General features: G+C 26.0%; 1 protein-coding gene across 3 annotated transcripts in view; it reads right to left on the bottom strand.

Annotated features, from left to right (window-relative positions):
* Nucleotides 1-27,510, bottom strand: part of LOC101239448 (uncharacterized) — a 57,110-nt gene that overhangs the window by 19,670 nt on the left and 9,930 nt on the right. For all 3 annotated transcript variants that reach the window (XM_065793913.1, XM_065793914.1, XM_065793915.1), the window contains 5 exons: nucleotides 18,636-18,725; nucleotides 18,403-18,538; nucleotides 16,235-16,315; nucleotides 12,302-12,586; nucleotides 12,142-12,221 (listed from right to left, as the gene is read on the bottom strand). In XM_065793913.1, coding sequence (XP_065649985.1) covers nucleotides 12,142-12,221; nucleotides 12,302-12,586; nucleotides 16,235-16,315; nucleotides 18,403-18,538; nucleotides 18,636-18,725 — 672 coding nt within the window. The remainder of the gene's footprint in view (nucleotides 1-12,141; nucleotides 12,222-12,301; nucleotides 12,587-16,234; nucleotides 16,316-18,402; nucleotides 18,539-18,635; nucleotides 18,726-27,510) is intronic.

Below are 27,510 nucleotides of genomic sequence, written 5' to 3'. Positions count from 1 at the left end.
GACCAGAACATTACAGTCAATGGTGATAGGTATAGAGCCATGATTACAAACTTTTTCATTCCTGAATTGAACAACCATGATGTCCAGGAGCTGTGGTTTCAACAAGACGGCGCAACATGTCATACAGCTCGTGCCACAATCGATTTATTGAAAGACACGTTTGGTGACCGCCTAATTTCATGTTTTGGACCTGTGAATTGGCCTCCAAGATCTTGTGATTTAATAAATGTAAGATCACAGATAAAAGCAATGTTTATAAATAATATACTATTATTTATTAAAATACAATTATTTTTAAATGTTTGTATTTAATTAATGTGAAAAGCTTGTCTAAAGTAAAAATTAATTAATTTATGCACACACTTATTATATTTATTACGGTCTTACATTACTATACTTAATAAGTTACATATTTATTATATTTATTATCTAATAAATATAACTTTTTTTTTCAGTTTCAACAACATGTTTCGATTGTACAATAATCGTTTTCAAGTATAAAACTATTAAGTACAAAAACTATTTAATATTTAGTGAAAACAGACATTAATTTTATTTGTTAGTCAAACAAAAGAAAATTTGAAAGGTGTGAAAACCTACATCATAGAATTATGGAAAATGTAGATAATCAGTATAATACTACGTCATTGATTAATAGAAAATTCGATTAGAGCTGGAGTCATAGCTTATAATTAAAAACCTGTTTATTAAGATCAGGTTTTTCCCACAGAACATGTAATGCTTCTTTGATTTTTAACTGATGCCAAGTTTGGGTGCAGCCTAATACTGAAAAAGAGTCTTTATTAGCTACATGAAAGCAACTAGTTTTTGAACAAATATGTTGATTTATATGAGGAGTTTTTTGCAATTTATAATTTATCATAAATATAATAATTTATATTTATTATATTTTAAATAGTAAAGTAAAAATATAATAAATTTTTGAATTTAATAGTGTGTGCATAAGTCCTTTCATTTTAACTTTATCATTTTATTTAAATTACTGCATTATAAGCAGGCAAGTTTGACTAGCAATAGAAATAATGTTTTACATCTGTCAGATGGAATGGACAAAGAAGTGAGCTTTATTTAAATTACCATTTATAAGTACAAATATATTTGTTGCTGCTTTAATCTATATAAATGTTATCAACATACAGGTAACATTTATATATTTGCATAAATCTTTTCATTTTAACTTTATCATTTCATTTAAATTACAACATTATCGACAGACAGGCTTGACTGGTGAAATAATATTTTACATCATGCAGATAGGATGATGTACAACATGAGGTTTGCAGGATTCAACAAGATTTATATTTTATTTTGTTTATTGATTTTATACCTCGAAAGGGATCCCCCATAGATTAAGAGAATTCAACAATATTAATGACTTGTGTGATAAATTTCGCGTATATGGTTTTATATGACAACTAAAATAACAATAGATTTCAAAAAACTTGAGAACAAAAATGCTATTTTACCATGGTAAACCCCTGGAATTTCCATTGGTATTTGGAGCACTTTTCCATGGAAAACTCATAGTTTTTCCATGGAAAACCCATGGTTTTTCCCTAGAAAATCCATGGAAATGTGTTTTAAATACCCATGGAAATTCCATAATTTTTCCATGGGTTTTTTCATAGATTTCATAGAAGTCAGGTCAGATTATACTGCTACTGGTAACATGTAACCCAGTACAACCTGCTTCATGTCCCACTGCCTTATAGGATAGGCTTTTTTAGGCAAAGGCTAGAAGAAACCAACTGCAACTTAAAACACCCACTGGCTTGGGGCTCTTGGTTGAGTAAAGGCTGGAGATAGTAAGTGACTGGGGTTGATATTTGACTGGGGCCGGGTTTGATAAAATATATAGCCAGGGCCAGGGCTGGGGCCGGATTTGTGACCGGAGCTGCATAAACATTTATATATAATAAAGTATATTTTTTTAATTCAAAATTCATGTTATATTTTGTATATATATATGCATATATAAACATCATTATGATCAAAATGATCATCCTAATCATCATTATTATCATGATCATCATCATCATTATTATCGTCAATATCATGATCATCATCAACAGCATAAAAGAGGAAGGCTAAAGCTTGATGATGATGATCATCATCATCATCACCATGATGATGATGATGATCATCATCATCAGGCTTTAGCCTTTCTCTCTTATGCTGTCTTTCTAATATAAACAATCTAGAGCATTTTTTTTTCCTAAATCTCATTCATTCAATATGTACGGCACTCTCTTTAAAATGTCTTACTTCTACCACTTCCATTTTCTACAGAAGCTGCTACCTCTCTACATGCTGATACCTAAATTACTTTATTCTTTTCTTACAAATGTTGTTAATTACATTTTTTCAAATCTGTATAGGATTATGCCTCCTTTTTCTTGTCTTGCTAGAGTCACACCACACATCTATCCGATCATCTTCTCTTTCGACAAATACTACAGCATAAAAAGACCAAAGTTTATATAACAATGAAAGGGCATTATATGCCAGAATCTAAATAAATAGCAAACAGATATGCTTATATCCATAATATGTATGCATAAAGTGCATCTTGGAAGCTTATATTCCTTCTAGTATAAAATCTCTCTTAAGAACAAGTGCCCTTTTATTATGGCAAGAAGTCAATGTAAAAAGTCCTGTCTGATGTTAAGCTCTTACTTCTCCCTAGAATAAAGCAGAGTTATTTGCAAAGAAATCTTACTCTAATTTGATTCTTGAATATAATAGCTATACTCTTCCTGACAGTTAAACAGATTAACCCATTATTAAACATTGAAATCACTCTGGCTTCCAATACTAAAATACAATTTGTGCTACTGACAAGTTACTACTGTGCTACTGATTTCTTAAAAAAGTGTTCTTCAGAACTTTCTCCAATATTTGCCAAACTTTTACAAAGTGCTAAATAAGTGGTTCTAATTTTTCAAAACTCTATAAAACGCTTTGACCTCTCCAACTATCCTATGATTAGTCTTCACTCTGTTATTAGTTTCTTCACATAAAGGTTTCGACATTATTAAATTATTTCTTACTAACTGCAGTAATAAAGTTATTCTTGAAGGCTTTATTTCAAGTAACTTATATAGATACCACAAGGCTCTATCTTTGCTCCTGTATTATTTCTTATCTGCAATAACGATCTTCTCTATTTGCTGATGACTCAACTTTATGCTCTTGTCTTGACCAAAAATCTTCACTTTTAAATTACTTAGAACAAGCAGCTGATTTTAAAATTAATCTCTCTTCTGTAACAGCCTAAGGTTTACAGTGACTTATGGATTTTAATTCAAGACTTAAAATCCACAATTTTTGTTAGCCAACAAATCTCATTTATTTACTGCAAAAAAATATTGTAATATTGATGGCATTCTTATATTGACAAATAACAACCCTCTTACCCACAGACAAAGTCTAAAAGCACATCGTAAATGTAATTAGACCTGGTTTATCTGCCAAGCTTGAGCCACTCTCCCATTGTTATAAGGTTGCATTTCTTTCTTTTTTCTACTAATACAATAATGATCAATGCTCAAACAAGCTATTATTTCTATAACGATAAACTCATTCTTGCTTGGCTATTTATTCAACAAGTTGCATCCTTCTACTGTATCAATCGCTTCATGCTTTAAAAACTTTTATTAATCCAGTTTTTTTCCATGAACATCAAAAAAACCTTATAACTCATTCCCATCTTCATGTTTACTTTTTTTATACAACTTACAACTTTTTAAACCCTCATTTATACTTTCCTTGTATTTTAACACTATCTCTATCTAGTAAGTGACTCGGGGCCCCGGTCACTTACTAGATAGAGATAGAGTCTCAATAAAAATACTAACTTTGGGCAGATGCTTAATGCACCTGGCTACTGTCTTGTAGAAGGCCTACTAGGCAAAAACTTAAGGGATAAACAGATTCTATCTGTTGACCAGCCTCACACCCCTTCTTCATCTATTAGGTTGGCGCAGATGTATTTATAATATATTGTTTCCAGTTTAAGATGTTGAATGCTGGATCTTCTTGACTCAATGCATGGGTTTTGCCCGTGTCTCTGTTTTTATGACCAGGCAACTCATTCTATTATCTCCTAATGAGGGTACAGCTCTAAAACTCAGTTTTATGGTCTTGAGGGCAGCTAGTAGTCAGGTTTCCCGAACTCTGTGGTAGCTCTCAGAGAGGCTGATTCCATCAATAGCTGAAAACTACCAAAGTATTAACAGTGCTAAAATGTGCATGGATGGTGTCCCTGTTTGTACTTTTGGTGTGCATTACCAAGGCCACATTTGAAGCCCATTGTTACAGCTTAGCGTTGATTAATAGTAATGAGGCTTGGGCTATTAAACAGTGTACTAAGTACTATCTATGCTTTAAGTCAAGTTCTTTAACAAATTTAGGTATGAGCAAAGTACCAAAAACTATAAAACACAAAAAACCATCATCATCACCAAGTTCTCTAAACCTAATCATTCACTAATATTCATGGTCTTCAAAGTAACTTTTCTTCTGTTAAGTCTTATCTCTTGCAAAGTTTACCAGACCTATTTGCTCTTTGCAAGACTAATTTGAGTTCGGCTGTCTCATCTTGTGATCTTGGTGTTGATGGTTATCTCCTTTAACCCATAAAGACTCCAACTCTTTGTTTTATATCGCTCTCCTTCATCTCAAGACTGCACTCTTTTTGATGTGATTTCCAATCAAATTGAGCAATCCCTTTCTCTTTATCTATTAGCCAATATCATTGCTGTTGGTGACTTTAATACTCATTACACTGAATGGCTTGGCTCTAGTGTCAGTGACTCTGCAGGCATTAAGTCTCACAACTTTTGCTTTTCTCAATCTCTAACTCAAATATTCAACTTCTCAACTTGCTTTCCTAACAACCCGAACCCTTTCAATTTACCTTCTCTACTCGATTTATGTCTTGTTTCTGATCCTAGTCAGTACTCAGTTTCTCCACATTCACCCTAAGGTGCTTCTGATCATGGTTGATCTCTCTAAAACTATTTTCTCATTTTTTTTCATCATCAGAATCCCCTCTATCATTGTACCTCTTACAACTTCTTTAAAGCTGACTGGGACTCTTTCTGTGATTTCCTTCATGATGGCCCTTGGGTAGAAATCTTTCGTCTTGCTGCTGACAGATGTGTTTCTGACATATCTTCTTGGATTCAGGCTGGGATGGAATCTTTTATTCCCTCTCAACAGGTTGATCCATTGCTTGATATTTGTGTCACTCCAACTTCTGTATCTAAAGTGATTTCCTGGTATGCTGCCTGGACCACAAGCTGTAGACTCTTCTACAGCTTGTGGTCCAGACAGCATACCTGTAATAGTCTTGCAATAGTGTTCTCCAGAGCTGTCGTCTAAACTTTCAAAACTATTTAACAAGTGCTTATCAAAGTCTTGTTTTCCAGCCTGCTGGAAAGCGGCATCTGTTATCCTTATTTTCAAAAACTCTAGAGAGTGATCTGACTTGTCTAACTACTGCCCTTTTATTCTTCTTTTAATCATAAGCAAGGCTTTTGAGTCTTTGATTAACAAACACTTAATCTCTTAATTTTGAACCTATTAACTTATTTTCTGATTATTCATATGGATTTCAATCTTCTTGTTTTACTGCTGATTTGTTAATAGTAATAACTGATAGGTTTTCTTGTGCATTAGATAGAGGTGGAGAGGTTAAGGTTATCACTCTTGATATTTCTAAAGCTATTAATAAAGTTTGGCATGCTGGTCTTCTCCATAAGCTTTCTTCCTACAGTGTATCAGGTAACATCTTTAAGATTACTGAATCCTTCCTTTCCAATCGAAGTATCAAAGTTGTACTCAATGGACAGCACTCTTCTTCATATCCTGTATTTTTAGGAGTTCCTAAAGGTTCTATTCTTGGCCCTATACTCTTTTTAATTGACATTTATGATCTTCCAGATATTCTCACATCTAAGGTGGCATTGTTCTCTGATGATACTACCATTTATTTTTGTCTTGATAAGAAGCCAACACCCTCAAATTGCTTGAAGGGGGCATTTGAGCTTGAAAAGGATCTCACTTTTGCTACAGCATGGGGCTCACAGTGGCTGGTGAACTTTAATTCAGATAAAATGAATCGATGAGTCATCTACCCTTAATCTTTTAGGATTAACTCTTACTTCCAATCTTTCTTGGAAGCCATATATCTAATCTGCTGGTTGCATCTCTTTATTGTGCTCGCCATTTTCTTACTCCGGATTCTATTCTCTACCTTTATAAACCTAAAATCTGTCCTTGTATGCAATACTGTTGCCATATCTGGGGCAAATCTAATAATCATGCCTTTCTCTTTTAGACAAGGTGCAAAAACGCATTGTAAACATAGTTGGACCTTCTCTTGCAGCCAATCTTCAACTATTATTACATCATCATGTTGCTTCTCTTTCTCTTTCCTATAAATACTATAATGGGTACTGCTCTAAAGAGCTAGCGTTTCTTGTGCCATCTACTAAAATTCATTCTTGTGTTACTCGTCATTTAATTAAGTCTCATCCTTTTTTCTGTGACTATTCCTAAGTGCTCCAAAAATTCTTATTTGTCTAGTTTTTTTCATCGAATATTAGTTCTTTGGAATTCGCTTTCTTCATCTTGCTTTCCTGATTCATATAATTTGCAATCTTTTTTTTGTCTGTAAATTATTATCTTGCTCTATAAACATTATCTTTTCTCTTCCAGTAACTTCCAACTCTAATAGTGGTTGCTTGCAGCCTCGTTGAAAGTGAAGATGTTAAAAAAAACAAAATTTCTGTACGGGTTCCTCATCCCTCCCAATTAAAAAAAACTTACTCTAACAATCAAAGAAATGATATATCACCATTTGATTCCCTAACTGGAGTTTAATGGTGGGTGAAGGGGGCACTAGTTTCTAGTCTCTCAGGTAAGTTTTGTAAAAAGCTATCAAAGATTAATTAAACTTATATGGTTTTAGAATGTACAAATGAATTGCTTTAAAAATAAAATAAAATACTCATGGGATATGATGCAATGTCCAAGGTGATCTTCAGAGTACTGTATCAACATTTGTGTTATTTCATAATTTATCGCATCATTATGTTCTGGTTGCAAATTGTATTTGCCATATACATGGGAAATAAAAACCCATTATTATTCAAAGAAATAAAAAAAATACAGCATATATTGTATACATAAATGAATTTATTAAATTGTAATTTGTTGTATTGGTAAGAATGCTAGCCATTTTTCCAGAGGGCCTAAGCTGTTGAATTATAAAATAGAAGGATAAAGATAGTTGAATATATAATTATCACTATTTTAAATTTTTATCAGACCTCTGAAGTGGTCTGTTAAAAATCTAAAAGATTGATAATTATATTTATTAATACAACAGAGTATAGAAGCTTAATATTAATTAGCGCTAAATGACACAAACAACTCTAACTCTCGATGTTACTAGCTAAACTAATAGTTTTTTCTCTGCCAATCAATATCTATAAATATATCATAATTTATGACCAGAATATTCAAATCAAGTTAATAAAAATAAAGAATTGAATATAATACTTTGTTTTTTTAGTTTCAATTTTTTTTTTTTAATAACTCCGAAAACTCAACTCTATAACTCCGAAACACGAACCTTGACAAACGAGGCCGCTGTGCGGAGAAACAACTTGAGCGCGGTACTACCAGGGATATGGTGGGAATCAAACTCGGAACCTCTAGCTTATGAAGCGAGCATTCTACCACTACACCACTACCACATTAAAAATTTACCTCCCAAAGACCATGAAGGGCACTACAACCAAAGAGGATACTTTAGTTATCGTTACAACCCTTTATCAACTTTATAACTCAAAAACACGAATCTTGACGAACAAGGCCGCTGTGCGGAGAGACAAGTTGAGCGCAGTACTACCAGGGTTATGGTGGGGATTGAATTCAGAACTTCTCGCTTATGAGGCAAGTGCTCTACGACCACTACCCCATCAGGTCTTGTTAAGAAGTATTAAACTACTTGAATTTTACATACCTAATGGTAATTTCACGTACACATTACTCAATTTATGTTAGGCAAAAACTTTTTTTAACCAGTTTCTTTAAACAGTCTTTTAGCACAGTTTATGCAGTAAGCATTAAGCTGTAACTATTTGTTGCAAATAACATTTGTGGAATATTTATTTTATTAGATGAAAAAAACAGATAAATAATTATTTTTCTATTTTCTATTTAAAAAAAAAATATTGTTTTTAATTTATTTTATAAAATTTAAATTAAATTTATTATTAACTAAATTAAATATAAATTTATTTTATTAATTTTAATTAAAATTCTTTTAAAAATTTTAAAATGCTTCGTTATACAATTTTTTATTACTGCTAAAATTTTAAAACTATGCTTAAGTAAAAAAAAAATTGATAAATTTAATTCAAGTTACTTTAAAATGTTCGTATTGCATGTAACTTTATTTTTCATATCAGTTTTGAAATTGCTTTTTAACAAGTTTTTTCTTTATCATTAATTTTTTGAATTGATCATAGACTGAATGTCAATTAAAAATGATTTACTAGTTTATGAGTAGTAACCAAAGATTTTGTTAAAGCCAAAATGTGAAAAAAAAAAAGTTGATAGTTTTTATTTATTAATGACTGTTAAAGTGAAAAACTTTAATATATTTAACGACATTTTTTTTCTCAAAGGTAAGTTCTGGCTCAAAAAAAAAATACTGGTCTGATTAATGCGCTTTTGTAGTTAATAAATGACATCAATACAAAAACGTTCTTTTAAACTCGAGTTATAAATATTATTGATTTTCCCTTTACCATTAAATTTTATGTAGAAGAATTTCATTATTTTTTTATAAAACAAACCAAACTTGTATAACCAAACAAAAATAAAATAAGACTAATACCAATTATACCAGTGCTATAAATATAAGATTTGTAAATTTCAAAATTATAATAAATTTTGTTAAAAACAAGTTCTGCTAATAACATCTTAAAGCCAAAAATACTATTATTTTTTCTGGATTTAGTAAGAAATAGTGAAAATACATTAGGTTTCATGGTAAATAAAAACATAATATTTTAAGGGAAATAAAAAAAGAACAAAGCAGAAAAGCAGTAATCTTTATTTTATTTAATTTTTATTTTCTCAAAAGCCAGTTGAACTAAAATGTTTTAGATAACGCAAACAAAGGGGAAAACTCAATCTAATTGTGTAGTTGTGTAAATTGTTTAAAAAACTCTGCAGTAAGTACATTTAAATCCCTTTAAGAAATTCAACCATAAATAAGTGTCCCCTCTTTTAAAAAAAATATAATCATAAAATTAATATTTTAAAGAACAAAAAATAAGTTTAAATAAGTATATTATATAATAAAGAAATTTTTTTTTTTAAACAACTTTAAATTTTATTTATAACTTTTTCTATAACAATATTGTTTAATTTAAAGATATTTCATAAAGATAAAGACTTATAACAATTTTTAATGTGGTTTGAAATTTAATTACAATGAGGTATTCAAAAATATGCAACTAACAAAATGAACTTTTATTGATGTAAATATCTTTATTGAGTAAAGTAAGATTTATTCACATTATGCTTTTCCGCTATGCAACAAAATCTCATAACAAGGCTTGACGCATATTACCAATCAATTATTTAGGGATAGGCACATTGAGTAATAAATGATTTAGCGATAGAAGCAGTGAAGCGTACATGCAACAACTAATTTAGCCCTAGACACATCAGGGTATACTTATTTATATGGCTATATAAATGTAAATATATATTATATTTATATGGCTATATAAATCAACTGATTTAAATAGCCATAGATGCTGCAGAGTGTACATATATTGACTGAGAATTTTGGCTTGGGCAGACAGTTAATAGATTTAATAAAATTTTTTAATAAATTTTGAAGTTTTTCATGGTTTTTATTATAAAAACTCGTAATAGTAATATACTGCTTTCTAAATAAAAATTAGGAATATAATAAGAAAGAGCAAAAACATTTACGAAGATAATAATGTGTTTAAATCACTTTAAATACATTAACTTAATATTTAAAAAAAAAATGAAAGCCCTTAGAAAAAAATACCTTTAAAATTAATTATTAATACCATATTTTTAATTAACTAAATTGATGAAAATATAGTTTTTTTTAAAAAAAAAATTCAAGAAGTTCAAAAAAATAAAGTACCATAATAGGGTTAGTTTGATGAAGAGGAAGTATGAGACAAAAGTTTTAGTGAAACCATGGCATGTTATATATATGTATATATATATATATATATATATATATATATATATATATATATATATATATATATATATATATATATATATATATATATATGTATGTATATATATATATATATATATATATGTATGTATGTATGTATGTATGTATGTATGTATGTATGTATGTATGTAGGTACGTACGTACGTAAGTATGTATGTATGTATGTATGTATGTATGTATGTATGTATGTATGTATGAATGTATGTATGTATGTATGTATGTATGTATGTATGTATGTATGTATGTATGTATGTATGTATGTATGTATGTATGTATGTATGTATGTATGTATATATATATATATATATATCTAATATATATTTACCCAGATGACTGATTCCCTAATTCCCTGATTTTCTGATAGTGCAACACTGACATAACGCTTACGTATTAATCATGTGGAAGTTATTTTATTTTAAAGTGCATTAATTACTTAAAAAATATCATATGTCAAAACAAATTTATTCTATTTAAACTTTATTATCTTATTGAATAACAATATTGTGTGGTGTAATGGTTACTAGTTTGATCAAGGTGCCTGCGCTCCGGGTTCAATTCCTAATGGAGTCTATTTTCGTTTTTTTTAAATTTTTTTATTAACTAATTGATGCTAATATATTAATAATAACAAATATTAATATAATAAAAGACACGGCAATTAATAAATAGTTGAGTAATTCAGTTAACAAATAACATAAATATGCGTAAATAGTCTTGCTTTAAAAAAAAATGTTATCGTTAATGCTCTTACTCTTGAGTCCTTAACACAGGGGGGCAGGGGGGATAAAAGGAGGGGGTGGGAATTTTAGTCTAGATCTAATTAATGGGGGATGGGGGGGGGGAGGGGGTTTAATAAAATGGGGAGTGGGAATTATTTTTGATACAATATGAGTATTTTTTATAAAAAAATTTAGTTTATAAATCCAAACTAATGATTTTTAAGAAAATATGCTTTAATTCTAAAAAACTATTTAATTCTAACATGGCTTGCGGTCAAATGCGCATTTTCGAACAGCTGTTTTAGCATAATTTCAATAGGATTTAATTTGCTGAATCGAGATTTACCAGGTTGTTGATTTTAAAAACCTGTTTATATGGAAAGTTTTTGTTTATATTGATGAATGAAAGAATTATTTCTCATTTTATATATATATGTATATATATATATATATATATATATATATATATATATATATATATATTTATATACATATATATATATATATATATATATATATATATATATATAAAATGAGAAATAATTCTCATAAAATGAGAATTATTTCTCATTTTATATGTATATATATGTATATATATATATATATATATATATATATATATATATATATATATATATATATATATATATATAAAAGATTTATTTATTTTCATCAGCTTCACTTCACTTCTCAAAATAAATATCATTTATAAATATATATATATAATATATATATATATATCTGTGTGTGTGTGTGTGTGTGTGTGTGTGTGTGTGTGTGTGTGTGTGTGTGTGTGTGTGTGTGTGTGTGTGTGTGTGTGTGTGTGTGTGTTAAGGACACACACACAAATATATAAATTAGTAAAAACACTTAAATAATTTTTGTTTTCAACAACTTGTTTCTCCATTAGTAGGTTTATCAGGAAGTTTCCTGATGAAACAAGTTGTTGAAGACAACTTTTTTGATCAGGAAAGTGTTTTTACTAATTTATTATTGCTCTGTTCATTAAAAACATTGAGCACTCTATTTGTGGAATACACTAACATAATTGATTTTCATTTTAAATTTTAACTATTCAGTATAAGTTACCTTATAAGCATATCTAGTTTCTTAAAAACAATATGATTAACCCATGGTGTAAACAAAGAAATAAAGTCTTCTAATAAAACCTCAAAGAAAATAAATGTTTTAATAAAATTTCATAGTTAAAAGTTTGTAAAAAAAATAATGTATTTAAAGTTATACTCACTAAAAACAATGAACTTGATAAATTTGAAAAATAACTACTGGAGTAGTACCCATTAGCATCAAAAAGACAGTCAAATATTAGCTTGTCACACAGTATTTTAAACATTTTATTCAAATCTTCTTTATAATTTTCGTATTTATTTACTTCTGTAGTGCATTTCTCATGCTGAACAGATTTCAATTTTCCATTTACTTTTGAATCGATTCTCAGACCAAATTGAAGGGCGTCTTCAAAAAAACACAATCCTTGTTTGTAAGAATAAACGAGTACCTCCACAACTAAGTCCTAATGATAAATCAATTTAATGCACTGTGAAATGTTTATATATAGATTTATCTCTACAACTATATATGCATGTTTAGATAAGCAGTGTGATGCCACACTGAAATAGCCTTCTGCCAGGGGCATTGGTACATATATATAAACTTTTTTTAAACATCTTCGCTTCCAACTAGGCTGCAAGCAACCACTAATTTAAGTTGGAAGTTACTGGAAGAGAAAAGATGAAGATTGTAGAGCAAGATAACGATTGACGGACGACTTAAAGGATTGCAAATTATTTGAATCAGGAAAGCAAGATGAAGGAAGCGTATATATATGTTTAGGTATATATATAAATGTTTATATATGTTTATGTATATATATAAATATATATACATATATAAAAAAATATATACAAATATATAAAAATATATATATAAATATATATTATATATAAATATATATTACATATAAATATATATCATATATAAATATATATTATATATATATATATATATATATATATATATATATTATATATATATATATATATATATATATATATATATATATGTATATATATATATAACACACTACTGTTCATAATTATTTGAATGACATTAACTATTTTTAAAAATGCAATTTTTTATTAAAATATTTTTTATGTTTATACAATAAAGTTATTAGGTAATTTAAAAAACATAGAAGTATTTTGATTAAAATGCTTTGATAAAAATCATAAAAATCATATAAATGCTTAAGTGGGCAAAATTACAATAAAATGCATCATCAATGACTGTAAATGCGGAGCAACATGTCAAAGTTTTAAATCTTTAGTTTCAAAAGAAGATTGTTTGTCTGAAAAAATATCGTTGAATGTATGATAAAATAGTGTGTATGGTTGACTGTAATATATGGTGGTTGGAATGCTATAGGTGACAATAAAAACTGAGGGTGTAATGACAAAAGTAGTTTACTGGGACACTTAAAAAGTCATGCTATATCTCTGAAAAGTTAGATTAATGGTAAGCCATTTTTTTTAAAGATAAAAAATGACTTAAAGCCTAAATCCAGAACATATTCTTCAGAACATTGTATAAGTTATTTGACTGAGTTAGAGAATCATCAAATATTGAATAAAATGATTTAGCCTCTCCAATCTCAAGATCTCTCTCCCATCAGATTTTTATTGGAGGAACTAAAAGTAATGTCAAAAACTAATGCCTAATAATGCATAAGATGTGGAAAAAACTTATTAATTAGTGGCATAAAATTAATTTTGACATATCGGATAAGTCGTCAAGTAGAACGCCAAAAATATTTATGGTGGTTATTTTCGCTAAGGGTGCTTAATAATTAAGTAAATTATAAACTAATCTAATGAGACTTTATATTACTTTTTTGGTAAACCTAGTAAATAGAAAGATAACATATAATTCATGTAGATTTTGTTTTTAGTTTTGCTCCCAATAGTAAATAAAAATTTTATATTCTAAATCGAACAATATGACCATTCAAATAATTATGGATGGTAGTATATATATATATATATATTAAATATATATATATATATATATATATATATATATATATATATTTATATACTATATATACATATATATACATATAAAGGAGAAATATATGTATGTATATATATATATATATATATATATATATATATATATATATATATATATATATATATATATATATATATATATATATATAGTCTTCTCGGTTGAGCCAGGGCTTTTGCGCTCAAGTCATTTTGCGCTTGCCAAAAAAATAAAAGCATTTTTTTAAATTGCAACTAATCTTTTTTGTTCATAAAATACTTTTATAAAGTCGTAAAAATATAAATATTTTTGAATTATTATATTTAGAACTTAAATAAAACATTTAATTGTGGCTTTTATTTTAATTACTTTATCTACATTTAAATTTTATGTTCCTTTTGCCGGGTTTTTTTAGTTACTTCATTAAGAACTTAAATAAAACGTTAGTTTTTACATTTTTATTTTAACTAGTTTGTTTAGTATTAGAAACATTTTTTATTTTTTTGCTATGTTTTTTTCCTTCATCATTTTATCTAAAATTAAATAAAACATTCGCTTTGCCTGATTTTTTAAATTATTCTATTTAAAATTAAAAAAAAACATTTGTTTTTCCATTTTTATTTTAATTGCCTTGTTTAATATTTATATTAACTGCTTTTTAATTTTTATTTTTATGCCTATTACCTAGAAGTTAAGTAATACAATTATTTTGCAGGTGTTTTTTTATTTTAATTTAAATAGCAGAAAAAGATTAATTTTTTAAATCGCGCAACCTAAAAATGACCCTATGGCCAGTGCTTTTTTGTGCACTGGCATTAAATATCAAACAGAGAAGACTATATATATATATATATATATATATATATATATATATATATATATATATATATATATATATATATATATATATATATATATATATATATATATATATATATATAAATATATATATATATATATATATATATATATATATATATATATATATATGTATATGTATTTATTTGTATATATACATTATTGATGATATATATATATATACATATATATATATATACATCTTTGGTATATGTATATATATATATTCTTTTGTTGAATTTAGACATCATGTATGAAAGTATGTAAATTATTATTTTATAAACATCAAAAAATATTTATATATAATATAAATTATTATTATTACTATTATTATTATATAAAATAAATATATATATATTATTTTTATTATTATTATTATTATTTTATAAGCATCAATAAAAACGAATTTCTCTCAATACTAAAGTTATTTTTTTAAAGAACTTTTTGCTGGATTGTTGTGACCAGCATCTTCAGCTTAAAAGTATACATAAAATAGAACTGCCATTTTAAAAATAAGATATAAACAAAAAAAAAAAATTTTTAGGCTAAAGACGCTGGTCACAACAATCCAGCAAAAATTTCTTTTAAAAAATAAATTTAGTATTGAGAGAAATTTGTTTTTATTGATGCTTATAAAATAATAACAATAATAATAATAATAATAATAATAATAATAATATATATATACATGTATGTATATGTATATATATATATATATATATATATATATATATATATATATATATATATATATATATATATATATATATATATATATATATATACACACACACACATATCCGTCCAAACCATGAAAAGATGGACAATTAACTTTAAAAATTATACATGTATATATTTGTATGGTTGGGCATAGTAAATGTACACACATTTTAAACACAATTTACATCAACTGAGGTTTCTGATTGGACAGACAATCTTTTAAATTAAAAGAAAAATTTTTCTCATATATTTAACTTTATTCCGACCTTTTTAATTTTAAACAATTTTACAAGAATTTAAATTTTGATTTAAAATTTTACATAAAGTTAAGAATTATTGTAAATAAATTTTATTTTTTACTTTTTTTGTAAACAGGAAGTTACAGTAAATGTAAATTAAACGTTTTAACTCTTCCATAATTTCATTTTAAAAATAGCATTAAAAAAAAAGATTAAAACTAGTTAGATTTAAAACTAGTTACATTACTATGATTATGCAATAATATTGAACACTAAATATTCAAATCAAGAATTCTTACATTTTCTCTTTGATCATGTAAAATTGCTGCTTGAAGGTGATCTCTCAGTGTTGCTAATAACTTATCAGCTGATTTTCTGGTCTTAAAAATGACATGAAAATCAATTCAAAATTAAATATTTCAATAATGAAAAACAAAATAGATATATTTTAGTAAAATAAATACTTGTGAGAGTATTTTAAAATGATCATAATACTAAATTACTATTGAAATTTGTTTTGCTGCTTAACAGTTTTATTCATCAAAATAAAATGGCGTGGAGCTAGTTGATCTATTTGACCACATCTCTAAACCAATTTACTTGATTCTTACAAGTTTGTAATGTCATGGCATGGCAACTAAATATTTTAGTAAAACATGAATTTGTTAGAGCCATAAATATGTTTTATAGACAAACTTAACTTGTTCCTTACTCGCCCGTGGCCAAGAAAAAATTATATGCCCCCTCAAACCTATAACTTTGGTTCATTCATTCAGAGTCTTGATGACTTAAACTATTTTGTGAAGAAAAAAGTTGCTCAACACATAAAGGTTGTAAAATAATGTTAAGCATTATGATTTGCTATATGTAAGCAATTAATGGGTTGTTAAAAACCTGTTAAAATTATGAATTGCTATTACTCCCTTATTTTTAGGTTACAAATTAAACAGAAATTTTTTATATAGAGTGATTACTCCTTTATTAGTTTTTAATTTTAAGTTTCTTCTATCCATCTATTATTTCTGATATTCTCAATTTGAGGATGAGTTGACTTGGCAGGTTCTTCTATCCATCTATTATTTCTGATTTTCTCAATTTGAGGATGAGTTGACTTGGCAAGGTCTTTTGTGAGATTCTTGTTGACCTTTTTGCAGCTTTTTATCCTAATAAAAAGTTGTTTTGGCTTTTTTGCTTGCTAGTCCTTTACATAACTTATTCCTTTTAGAATCTTCCAAAAAATCTTCATTTTGGTGATATTCTGAGTTATTCACTCCAGCCACATAAATAAAGAATTTTTTTTTAAAATAAAAGTGATATTATGCAAAAAAACAGTTTTCTTTTGTAATCCAAAAACTCTGTTTTTGCATAATGCAATAAAACTGCGTCAGGCCAAAATGAATATAGGTTATCATTATGATATTTTTTAATAAAAAGTAATTGTTATTTCTTAATGCAACGCTTGAAGTATAAATTTTGAGTAACTGCAAGACTGCTGAGGACAAAGTTTTGATACCCCTTTACCAAAAATGTGCAACCAGACAAGCACTTTTAGTTCAATTTTGAAGTTTTCCTATATTTTACCCAAGAAGAAGTTTGTTCAACGTTGCTTGAGTAAAAAATATAATTTCCAATTATTGAGCCAATATGAAATGAGACTTATCATGAATAACCAAAAGTTTTTCTTGCAGATTCTGATACAGGTGATCCCACCTTTATCAAATTCTTTTTTGCGGATTATCATTTCACATTGTTATTTATTTTATTTTATAGCAACTAATGTTTGTCCTTTATTTTAAATGTTATTTAATTAGAAGTGTGCTAAATTCAAATTTCCAAATGTCTGTCTTAGAGAAACTTCATTATGGTGATCAAACATGATTTTGAGACACCTAATGTTTTTTATTTTTTTTGGCAACACAATTATTTATTCTTCTATTTTTCTGGCAATCCAACCACTTCCTTTATTTTCTTTTATATTCAGAGCCATTTTCACCAAACTAGATTATGTTGGAAATGATTTGCTTAAATATATTTTTTATTTTAAAGTGGTCCAGGGTGAACTTCTTTTTGCATAAATTTAGAAGAAAAATAACAATCACTTTATTATAATTATTTTATAAAATTTATAAATTAATTATTTAAGTAGTTTATTTATAAAATCTTAATAACAAAGATGTTACAATCTCACTTGATTATTGCATTTGAATGCTAGATATCTTTTCTGAGTTTCATAATTAATTCAAATTTTAATGATCTAATTTATCCCACCCTGTTTTTAAATAGCAAAAAATCTTATTTTAGAGAATTTAAAATCAGTTTATAAAAACTTTGCGCTTTACTATAAAAAAAAATTTATTAAGGATAACAATTTTGAGAAAAAAAGTGTTAAATAAGCACCTAATAATTTTTTTGCAAAATCTTTAATTTTTTACCAACTAAAGACACACAAAAAAACAAAACATATTACTTTAATCAGAGCTTCATAGGTAATATCATTAGAATCGTGCATGCTTTGAAAAGATGTTTTTATTGCATAAACCCAAAGCTGGTGAAAATTGTTTAATAGAAAGTTATTCAACAGCTTCCAATTATCACCAATCACTCTAGAAATGATATTTAAGATAGTTACAGTAAAATACAAACTGAAAATTAAAGGGTTGATAAAAAAAAGAAAAAAAAACATAAATGTTAAAATCATACTTTGGTAAGTGAAACACAGTCTTATCCCTGCGCATTAATGCAGCCCTCCATAAATCTTTATGTTTAACCTCTTTTTTACAAGATATAATGCTGTAAATCAAAATAGTTAAACAAAATATGTTATAATTTTTATTATGTTATTATTTATCTTAAGTAAATTTTGAATTACTTAACTATAAATTCAGGCCTGCAACCGAATTATTTCCTGGAACAAATACTTAAAAACTTATTCTATAAAAACATAAATAAAATTGATACAAAAGCATAATTAGCAACATTTAAAAATAAATTAATTGCACAAATATTGTTTATATCAAAAATTGTCTAAATAAAATTTCTAGCAGCTCAGGTGATTTAAGGCCAGTCCAAATTTTTATGGTGGTTTGTCCTACCTTCTATAATTTCTTTTTTTAAAAAAATGTTTTTGAAAATTTGTTGACTGAGCTGAATAATACTTAGAAAAAGTTGGGCTAAGTTGAAAAAATTATTATTGACGAAAATATGGATGATGATTGACGTAATATGGACATTGACGAATACGAAATATGGATATTGACGAAAATATGGAGGATGATGCATATTGTCTTTAAATTAAAAGATGAATGTTTCGAAAAATAAGGGTTTAAATTGTTAAGCACAACTTTTCTAGTTATATACAACCTAAATGACATCGATATTTAATTATATTGTTTTTTCATACTTTGATTCAGAAGGTAGGGTAGAAAATCCGACGTTTGATTATTTCTTTCAACGACGAACACTCAAGTGTCGAGAATTCGGTAATACTTAGCGATTATGTTTTGAAAGGCTTTTTGATCCACATAAACATTATAGTTTTTGTCGGTGGAAGTTATTCGTAATAAACAAAATGGAGCGTGTGGTCATTATATACATACATACATACATACATACATATATATATATATATATATATATATATATATATATATATATATATATATATATATATATATATGTATATATATATATATATATATATATATATATATATATATATATATATATATATGTAAATTATGTTAGTGTATTTTACAAATAGAGTGTTCAATGTTCTTAAAGAACAGAGCAATAATAAATTAGTAAAAAACACTTATCTAACTTTTATCTTCTACTTTAAGTTTCACCATTGCTGGATCATCAGGAAGAGTTCCTGATGAACTCTTCCTGATGATCCAGCAATGGTGAAACTTAAAGTAGAAGATAAAAGTTAGATAGGTGTTTTTTACTAATTTATATATATATATATATATATATATATATATATATATATATATATATATATATATATATATATATATATATACATATATATATATATATATATATATATATATATGTATATATATGTATATATATATATCTATATATATCTATATATATATATATATATATATATATATATCTATATATATATTATATATATATATATATATATATATATATCTATATATAATATATATATATATATATATATATATATATAAATTTATTATTTTTAATTAATTATTATTTAGTATTTGGTTAATAATAAAATTAATATATATATATATTTATATATATATATATATATATATATATATATATATAAATTTATTATTTTAAATTGGTATTTGGTTAATAATAAAATTAATATATATACATACATACATACATATATATATATATATATATATATATATATATATATAAATATATATATATATATATATATAAATATATATATATTTATATATATATATTTATATATATAAATTTATTATTTTTAATTGGTATTTGGTTAATAATAGAATTAATATATACATACATACATACATATATATATATATATATATATATATATATATATATATATATATAATATATATATATATATATATATATATTTATATATATATATATATTTATATATATAAATTTATTATTTTTAATTGGTATTTGGTTAATAATAGAATTAATATATATATATATATATATATATATATATATATATATATATATATATATATATATATTTATATATATATATATATATATTATTTTAAATTATTGATTAATAATAGAATCAAATAAATTTGGTTAATAAGTTTAGTCATTTGTTTTTATAATTTTTAAAAGGTACTTATTTTCATGTCTGCATTTAGAAATTAGTTCAGTTTTTTTTATTTAGTAAATTTTCTATATCTAAATAAGTAATAATTTCAAACTTTTCTTGTAAACAAAGTATACATTTTTTGGAAATGGTATTATAGGTAGGCGCAGTTTTTGGAATAGTTTTTAGAATAGACCAGTTTAATTTAAAGTTAATATTTTTTTCTTTTAGTTGCCAAATATATTTTGACAGCATAGTCTCTTTTGAGTACTTTTCATAATTTTTTTATTTTTTAATGTAGTTGATGGAACTTTCTGGTCAAAGAAATCAATTACTATTTTACAATGCTTACTATATAACTAAAAAAAAATTATTTACAAGTATGTTTTATAATTATATAGAAATGTAATTTATTTAACTATAGGAGGATGAATCCTGCTTAAATACAAAACATTAAAATTTGATTGATAGCATGTTTAATTTGTATAGTAAAGATAAATAAAACTGTGGATAAAATGAAGAAAAAGAAAATGGTTTATTTAACAAGAATGAAAATATTGAAAAAAAGAAAAAGATTTAGATTGAAAACCATCGGCCAAAAAAGTCACAACCACCGCTTAGCGATAATACCAATATTTTCACAACTAACGCAGAAGTGAAAAACAATTTATCTACCAAGATTTCAAGCATTGATATTCCTTTTACTAAAAATTTGCTTCCTTACATGAGAGAAACATGCCAATTGGTCTTGGCGAACATCAACAAGTCTTGGGATTCTTTTTATGACACACCGTTTCTAAAGGTTTTGTCAAAGTTGCCCTCAACTAATTTGACTGAAAAGTTATCTTCTGCAGATAAAAAAAATCAATAACGAAAGTCCCACCGGAAGTTGAAAGCGAATGTTGAAAGTCATTGGGAAAAGAATAGCAAAGACATTAATACTTTGTTTGGTGTTCGTCAATCAAAGTCAGCCTATTTAAAAATTCGCACAAGCCTTCACTTTGAATCTAAACAAGATGCAGTTAAACGAACAATGTCAGTTAATAGTAAGTGCAATTGAAAGATATGAGAAACTACCTTTTTTAGTATTTAATTATACATAATTATTGTGTGGTTATCATTGGAATGATCTAAATAAGATTTTCTTATACCTATACTTTATTTTTTTAATTTTCTATATCTAAATTTGTCTAATTTCAATTTATTTAAATAACTATTAAGGCAATGCTATTGGCAAAAAGAGAAAAAGACATTCTCCGAATCCGGACAACATTGATTTTAACAAAGTCAATATGTTAAATGAAGTACAGGAAATGAAGAAAGGCTCTGAAGTATAGGAACCTTATTAATTTTTGTAATTTAAATAAATAACGTAGATCAATATAATGGAATAAACAAATTACCAAAAGTTTCTGCATACAAAATAAAATAAAATACATAAAAATAAAAATAATAATTAGTTTAGATTAATCTCTCAGCACTAGCAAAGAAATGCAAAATTAAAAACAATCATTAATTTAGATTAATCTCTCCGCACTGGCAAGGAAATACAAAATTCAGGGATCAAACGGTAACATGGTTGTTCGTGAGTTCTTGGAACAAAATAATGTTGATATAAACACCTTTAGCAGTACTAAACTTAATAAAATTTAAACGAGAAGAAAACTCAATAAGCTGTCAGGTAAACATATAAAATAAATATCAGGTAAACTTAATAGATAAATTTAATTATGCGCTCAATTTTTATCATCGCAATAAAATGTAAGAAATAGTTCCCTTAACAAGAATGTACTTGAATAGACTTTTAAAATTCATATTTTGTTTATTTGTAGAGTGTAGTTAATTTTTTAAATCTAAATCTTTAAAAAATTTAAAAGTTTTTATGACACAGATTGTAGACAAAACTCATACTCTACTAAAGTGCTGGACTAAAGGAAGGGTTTTAGGTATTGTTTTTACTCTAAGGCGCTTAATATGAGGGTGGCGTTTAATTATTTTTGGAAAATTTTCCCACCTTAAGCTTATTAAAAAATCCTCCCCCCCCCCCCCCTCGTTTATTAATTTTTACTTTTTATCAATAAAAAAAACTATATTTCTAAACTATATCTCTAAACTATATCTCTAAACTAAATAAATAAACAGTAAAAATCAAACTTAAAAATTAGAAAATATATATCGGTCACTGATAAAAGTAAAAACTTTCAGTCCAAACAGACTATAAAAATTGTCGACCTTTAAAAAAATCTAGTAAATCTCGATTTGTTGAGAAGGAGAATTTGGTTTATACCAATACACCCTTTTATTAACTCCCTCTCATCGTTTAGTAGATCTGGAATAAAAAATTCCTACATGCTATATCCTGTAAAGTACCTTAGAGTAGTTAAGTAATTGCCTACATTAGTAAAAAGGTTAAACTTTGAAAATAACAAACACAGTTTCATTTGACTTGTCACGACAAGAATTTTATAAATTATAGATTTTTATCAAGAAACAATCTTTTTATGTATATAGTGGAATCTCTGTACCAATCCCACGATCATTTAAGAAGATTAAAGAGGATTTAAATCAAAATATCACTTCTGGAAAGTATATTTTAGGAACATTGGTTGAACAGAAAAAATACCCAACAATTGCTATTAATAAGATTGGAAAATAAGAAACGTCCTCATCTTCTATTTCAGGCAGAAAAATTTCATTGTATGATATACGCAAAAGGATTTTCGAAGATCATATATCACAAAAAATCATTCGAGAAAATCCAACAAGCATATATAGAAGAAATTTGATAATCTGGTCAGATCATGCTTTGATTTTAAACTCGGGTCATTTATTACTAACTGTTAAATCAATTTATGATGAGAAACTTTACTATAATGACAGAGAAATGTTTTCACTAACTGGTAACTGTTATAACATTCAAGAATTAGTGGAAACGCCTCATTTATACATATTTGGATGCATAAATGACACAATTGCAGGGAAATTATCTTATATAGAAACTAGATTAGAAGACATTAAAGATTTGCACATTTCCCTAAATATTGAAGGCAAAGTAGTTCACGACGTCTTACGATTTTTTCACGGTAAGTTAATAATTTTAAAATATGTTGTGATTGTTTACTTTTTAGTTAACTAAAAGCAGGGCAAGTCAAGACTTTGAATGAAATTGGAACATGAAAATCAATTTAAATTTAATAATTTTTTTACTTTCAAATTTAATACATTTTTATACTTTCCACGAAAATAAAGAACTTTTAATAGATAAAAAAAAAGCATTTGAAAAAGCAATAATTTGAAATAGCAATCTTTTGGAGAGAATGATACCATCTTTCGAGGTGTACTTTACTTAAGTTTCATAAAGGTCATATTTTAATTTACTAAAGTAACTTAAGATATGACCATATCTTAATTTACTAAATTAAATTTAGTAAATTAAGATATGAACTGCTGAATAAAATTTTATCATTTAGGTGATCATCCAGAAATACAATTTGAAGCCAGAAATCTTCATGGTGGCCATTATCCATGTTTATGCGGCTGTAATGTTAGCCAATTTACAGATATTCCAATTGTTTATTCGCACAATATCTTATCATTAGAAGAGAGAAGGAAAAAAGTAAAGTAACATTGCTTTTAATTAAGTTACATGTCAAGTTTTGTGTATTAAACAAATTTTAACTTAAATTTAAGTTAATTTTATCTTAAATTAAATAAACAGATCTTACCTCTGACAGAATAGATATGAAATTATATTTATTGGAAATATAAAGACTAAATAGCTAACGAAAACTGAAAGAAACTACTTCATAAATTTAAACTATTTTTAAATCTGAAATTACATTCCACTATAATTTTAAGACACAGCATAATTATGTCTTAAATATTTATAAATACACTACTTATTACAAAATATTTAAATATTTTTTATATCACTAACTTTAAATTTAAGGTTGTTATTGGTCCTGCAGGAAGAACAGCAAAAGCAATAGCTCCTTTTCAAAAACTTAGCATTTCCAACCTTGATTTGAAAATATCTGTACACAAACTGAATAAAAACATTGGAGTGAAAAGAACCAAAAAACAATCAGAACAACTTCTAAAGCAAAACCTTGCTGGTGTTTCCAGAGCTCCCGCTTTGTGCTTTGGCAATTAGTTAAATGCACTTGTTCTCTCAAATCTAGATAACTATGAGGTCAGTCCTATAGAGCCACTTCATGACTTTAAAGGTCATATAAAAAACATTTGGGATGTTCTTCCTGAAATACTAAATTTTTCAGAAAAAAAATTATTCGAAGATTGCCTTAAATTATGCTTTGGTGAAAAGGATAATGTGCAAGGGGCTGATTATAGATTATCTACAATTGTTGTATATGATTCCTTGAAAGAGATCTGCACACCAAATGTAAAAATATTTTTGTAGAATATTATGGAACTAGTCAAATCTGCATATTTACCATCACAAAGCAGGTCACCAAAGGCAATCCTTCGATTATATAACTTGGCATTTCAACACATCCTTCTTTGTCGCTTAGTGATAAGAAATAGTCCTAATAAAATCACAAAGAATAAACTGTATGGTATATATTATCATTCAATCACAACACATTTACCAGAAGTTGCACGCATTTTTTCACCTAGTTCGCTGCATACTGAAAATGAAGAGCAGGTGTTCAGCAAAATCAAGCAAATTAGTTTGAGCACTTCTTCAAGAAAACTGGAATCAATACGCGATAACAGTATCATTCGAATCCAAGCTGAACAAAAGTTTTTAGAAGATATCAATTTTAATAAATCTAAACTATGCTCATTTTCTAAAATAACAAAGTTTAGTAAAGCAACAGGTAACAATAAAATGTGTTCAACTATAATCATTACTAATAAATATATATACATATATATATATATATATATATATATATATATATATATATATATATATACACACACACATATATATATATATATATATATATATATATATATATATATATATATATATATATATATATATATATATATATATATATGTTTGCAATAAAGTAATTGTTCACAATAACATGAATTTATTTAATTATTTAGATCCATCAGAACATACAAAATTTTCTATTTATGAAAAAGAATTGCAATTCCACCTTGAGCGAATAAGTGATTTTATGCTATGTGGTGAAGGAGTTTGGTGGCATTTAGAAAACAACAACATTATTTTTCATGATGGAGAAAGTGATCTTGATATTATGGATATAGGTCCAGATTTAATAAATTTTGATAAAAACAATTTACAATCAATAAAGTTACATTTAAGAACTTATTGGGAAGCATGTATTGCAAAAAAAGTCTGTCTGCCTCTTGATCAAATAAACGGATGTAGGGAATGTTGAAGAACTTATTTTAGTATGCTATACTTGACTCTAAATAAATTGTTTAAATTAAACCTAAAATTACAGAACGTAATTTTTGTTATTCACAGATTTATACAGTTGATATTATAAATATATTAATATATATATATATATATTATTATTATTATATATATATATATATATATATATATATATATATATATATATATATATATATATATATATATATATATATATATATATATATATATATAATATATATATCTATATATTATATATATATATATATATATATACTATGAACATTGAGCACTGTTTTTGAAAATACACTAACACAATTTACATCCAATTTAAAAAATCTATTGCAAATAATAAGTATTCAAGATTTGAATAACAAATAATGTGGTTTGTTGTAAATTCATTATATTATATACTAATTCATAACATGTTATGAACTCATGATATATATTCGAATAATTAAAGATTGCATAGAAAACTTTCTCGTCGGACTTGATCAGTTATCGCTTTATTATAATTGTTTAGAAAAATCCCGCGGAATCTGAACGGCACAATTTTACGTCACCCTCAGATAAACGAAACGAACCCGAAATTTACGGAGACTGGCCTTAAACTACATGAGAGTGAAAGAAGTTATATTTTTATTTGAATATATATATACAACTCTCGGAATTAGGGTCAGCATTCAGCAATGCCGACCTAAAAGTGTTTGAGGTAAGCAAAAAATTCTGACCTCGTTTTAATGTTTTATGGTAAGACCTTTATTTCAAACTTTTTTTTCCAACCTCTAAAAGATTGAGGTCAGCAAATTATTGCCAACCTCATTTTTCCTTATTCCAAGGGTTGCATATATTTTTATATATGTAATTTTACAAAATGATTTTATTTTACATGAAGGTTTAAGAAGTCTGCTGAAAAACAATTTTTTTTTCTTTGTTTACAAATAAAACAAAATAACTTGTAATATAAATAACTCATAATATAAAATGGTACAATTTTTTGAATCATGCTATTATTATACTCTTGTGTAAAATAAAATTTTATCTAACTTTTTAAAAAAAAAAGTTGAAAGAAATAAAAAAACGAAACTTTTAAAAATCTTTTTAATTACACATTATAAAGGCTATTTAAGAATGTTTGTTATTTTATTTGCCTTATTAACTAACAAATTGTTTAAAATCCAAAATCAACACACTGAAAAAATATTGTTATAGTTTTTGCTGAAATGAAAATAAAGATGTTTCATTATGCAAAGCACTTTTAAATTTAAAATTTTGAAATAATAATAACCCTTTTTTCTTTGGTAAAGTTACAGAAACACCTCAGAATATCAAGAATAGCTCATGTGTTCATCATTTAAACAAATGAGGCACATGTTGGCCTAATG

Source organism: Hydra vulgaris, chromosome 03 (genome assembly GCF_038396675.1).
Source record: "Hydra vulgaris chromosome 03, alternate assembly HydraT2T_AEP".
Classification (NCBI taxonomy): domain Eukaryota; kingdom Metazoa; phylum Cnidaria; class Hydrozoa; order Anthoathecata; family Hydridae; genus Hydra; species Hydra vulgaris.
This window is presented reverse-complemented; position numbering and strand designations above follow the sequence as displayed.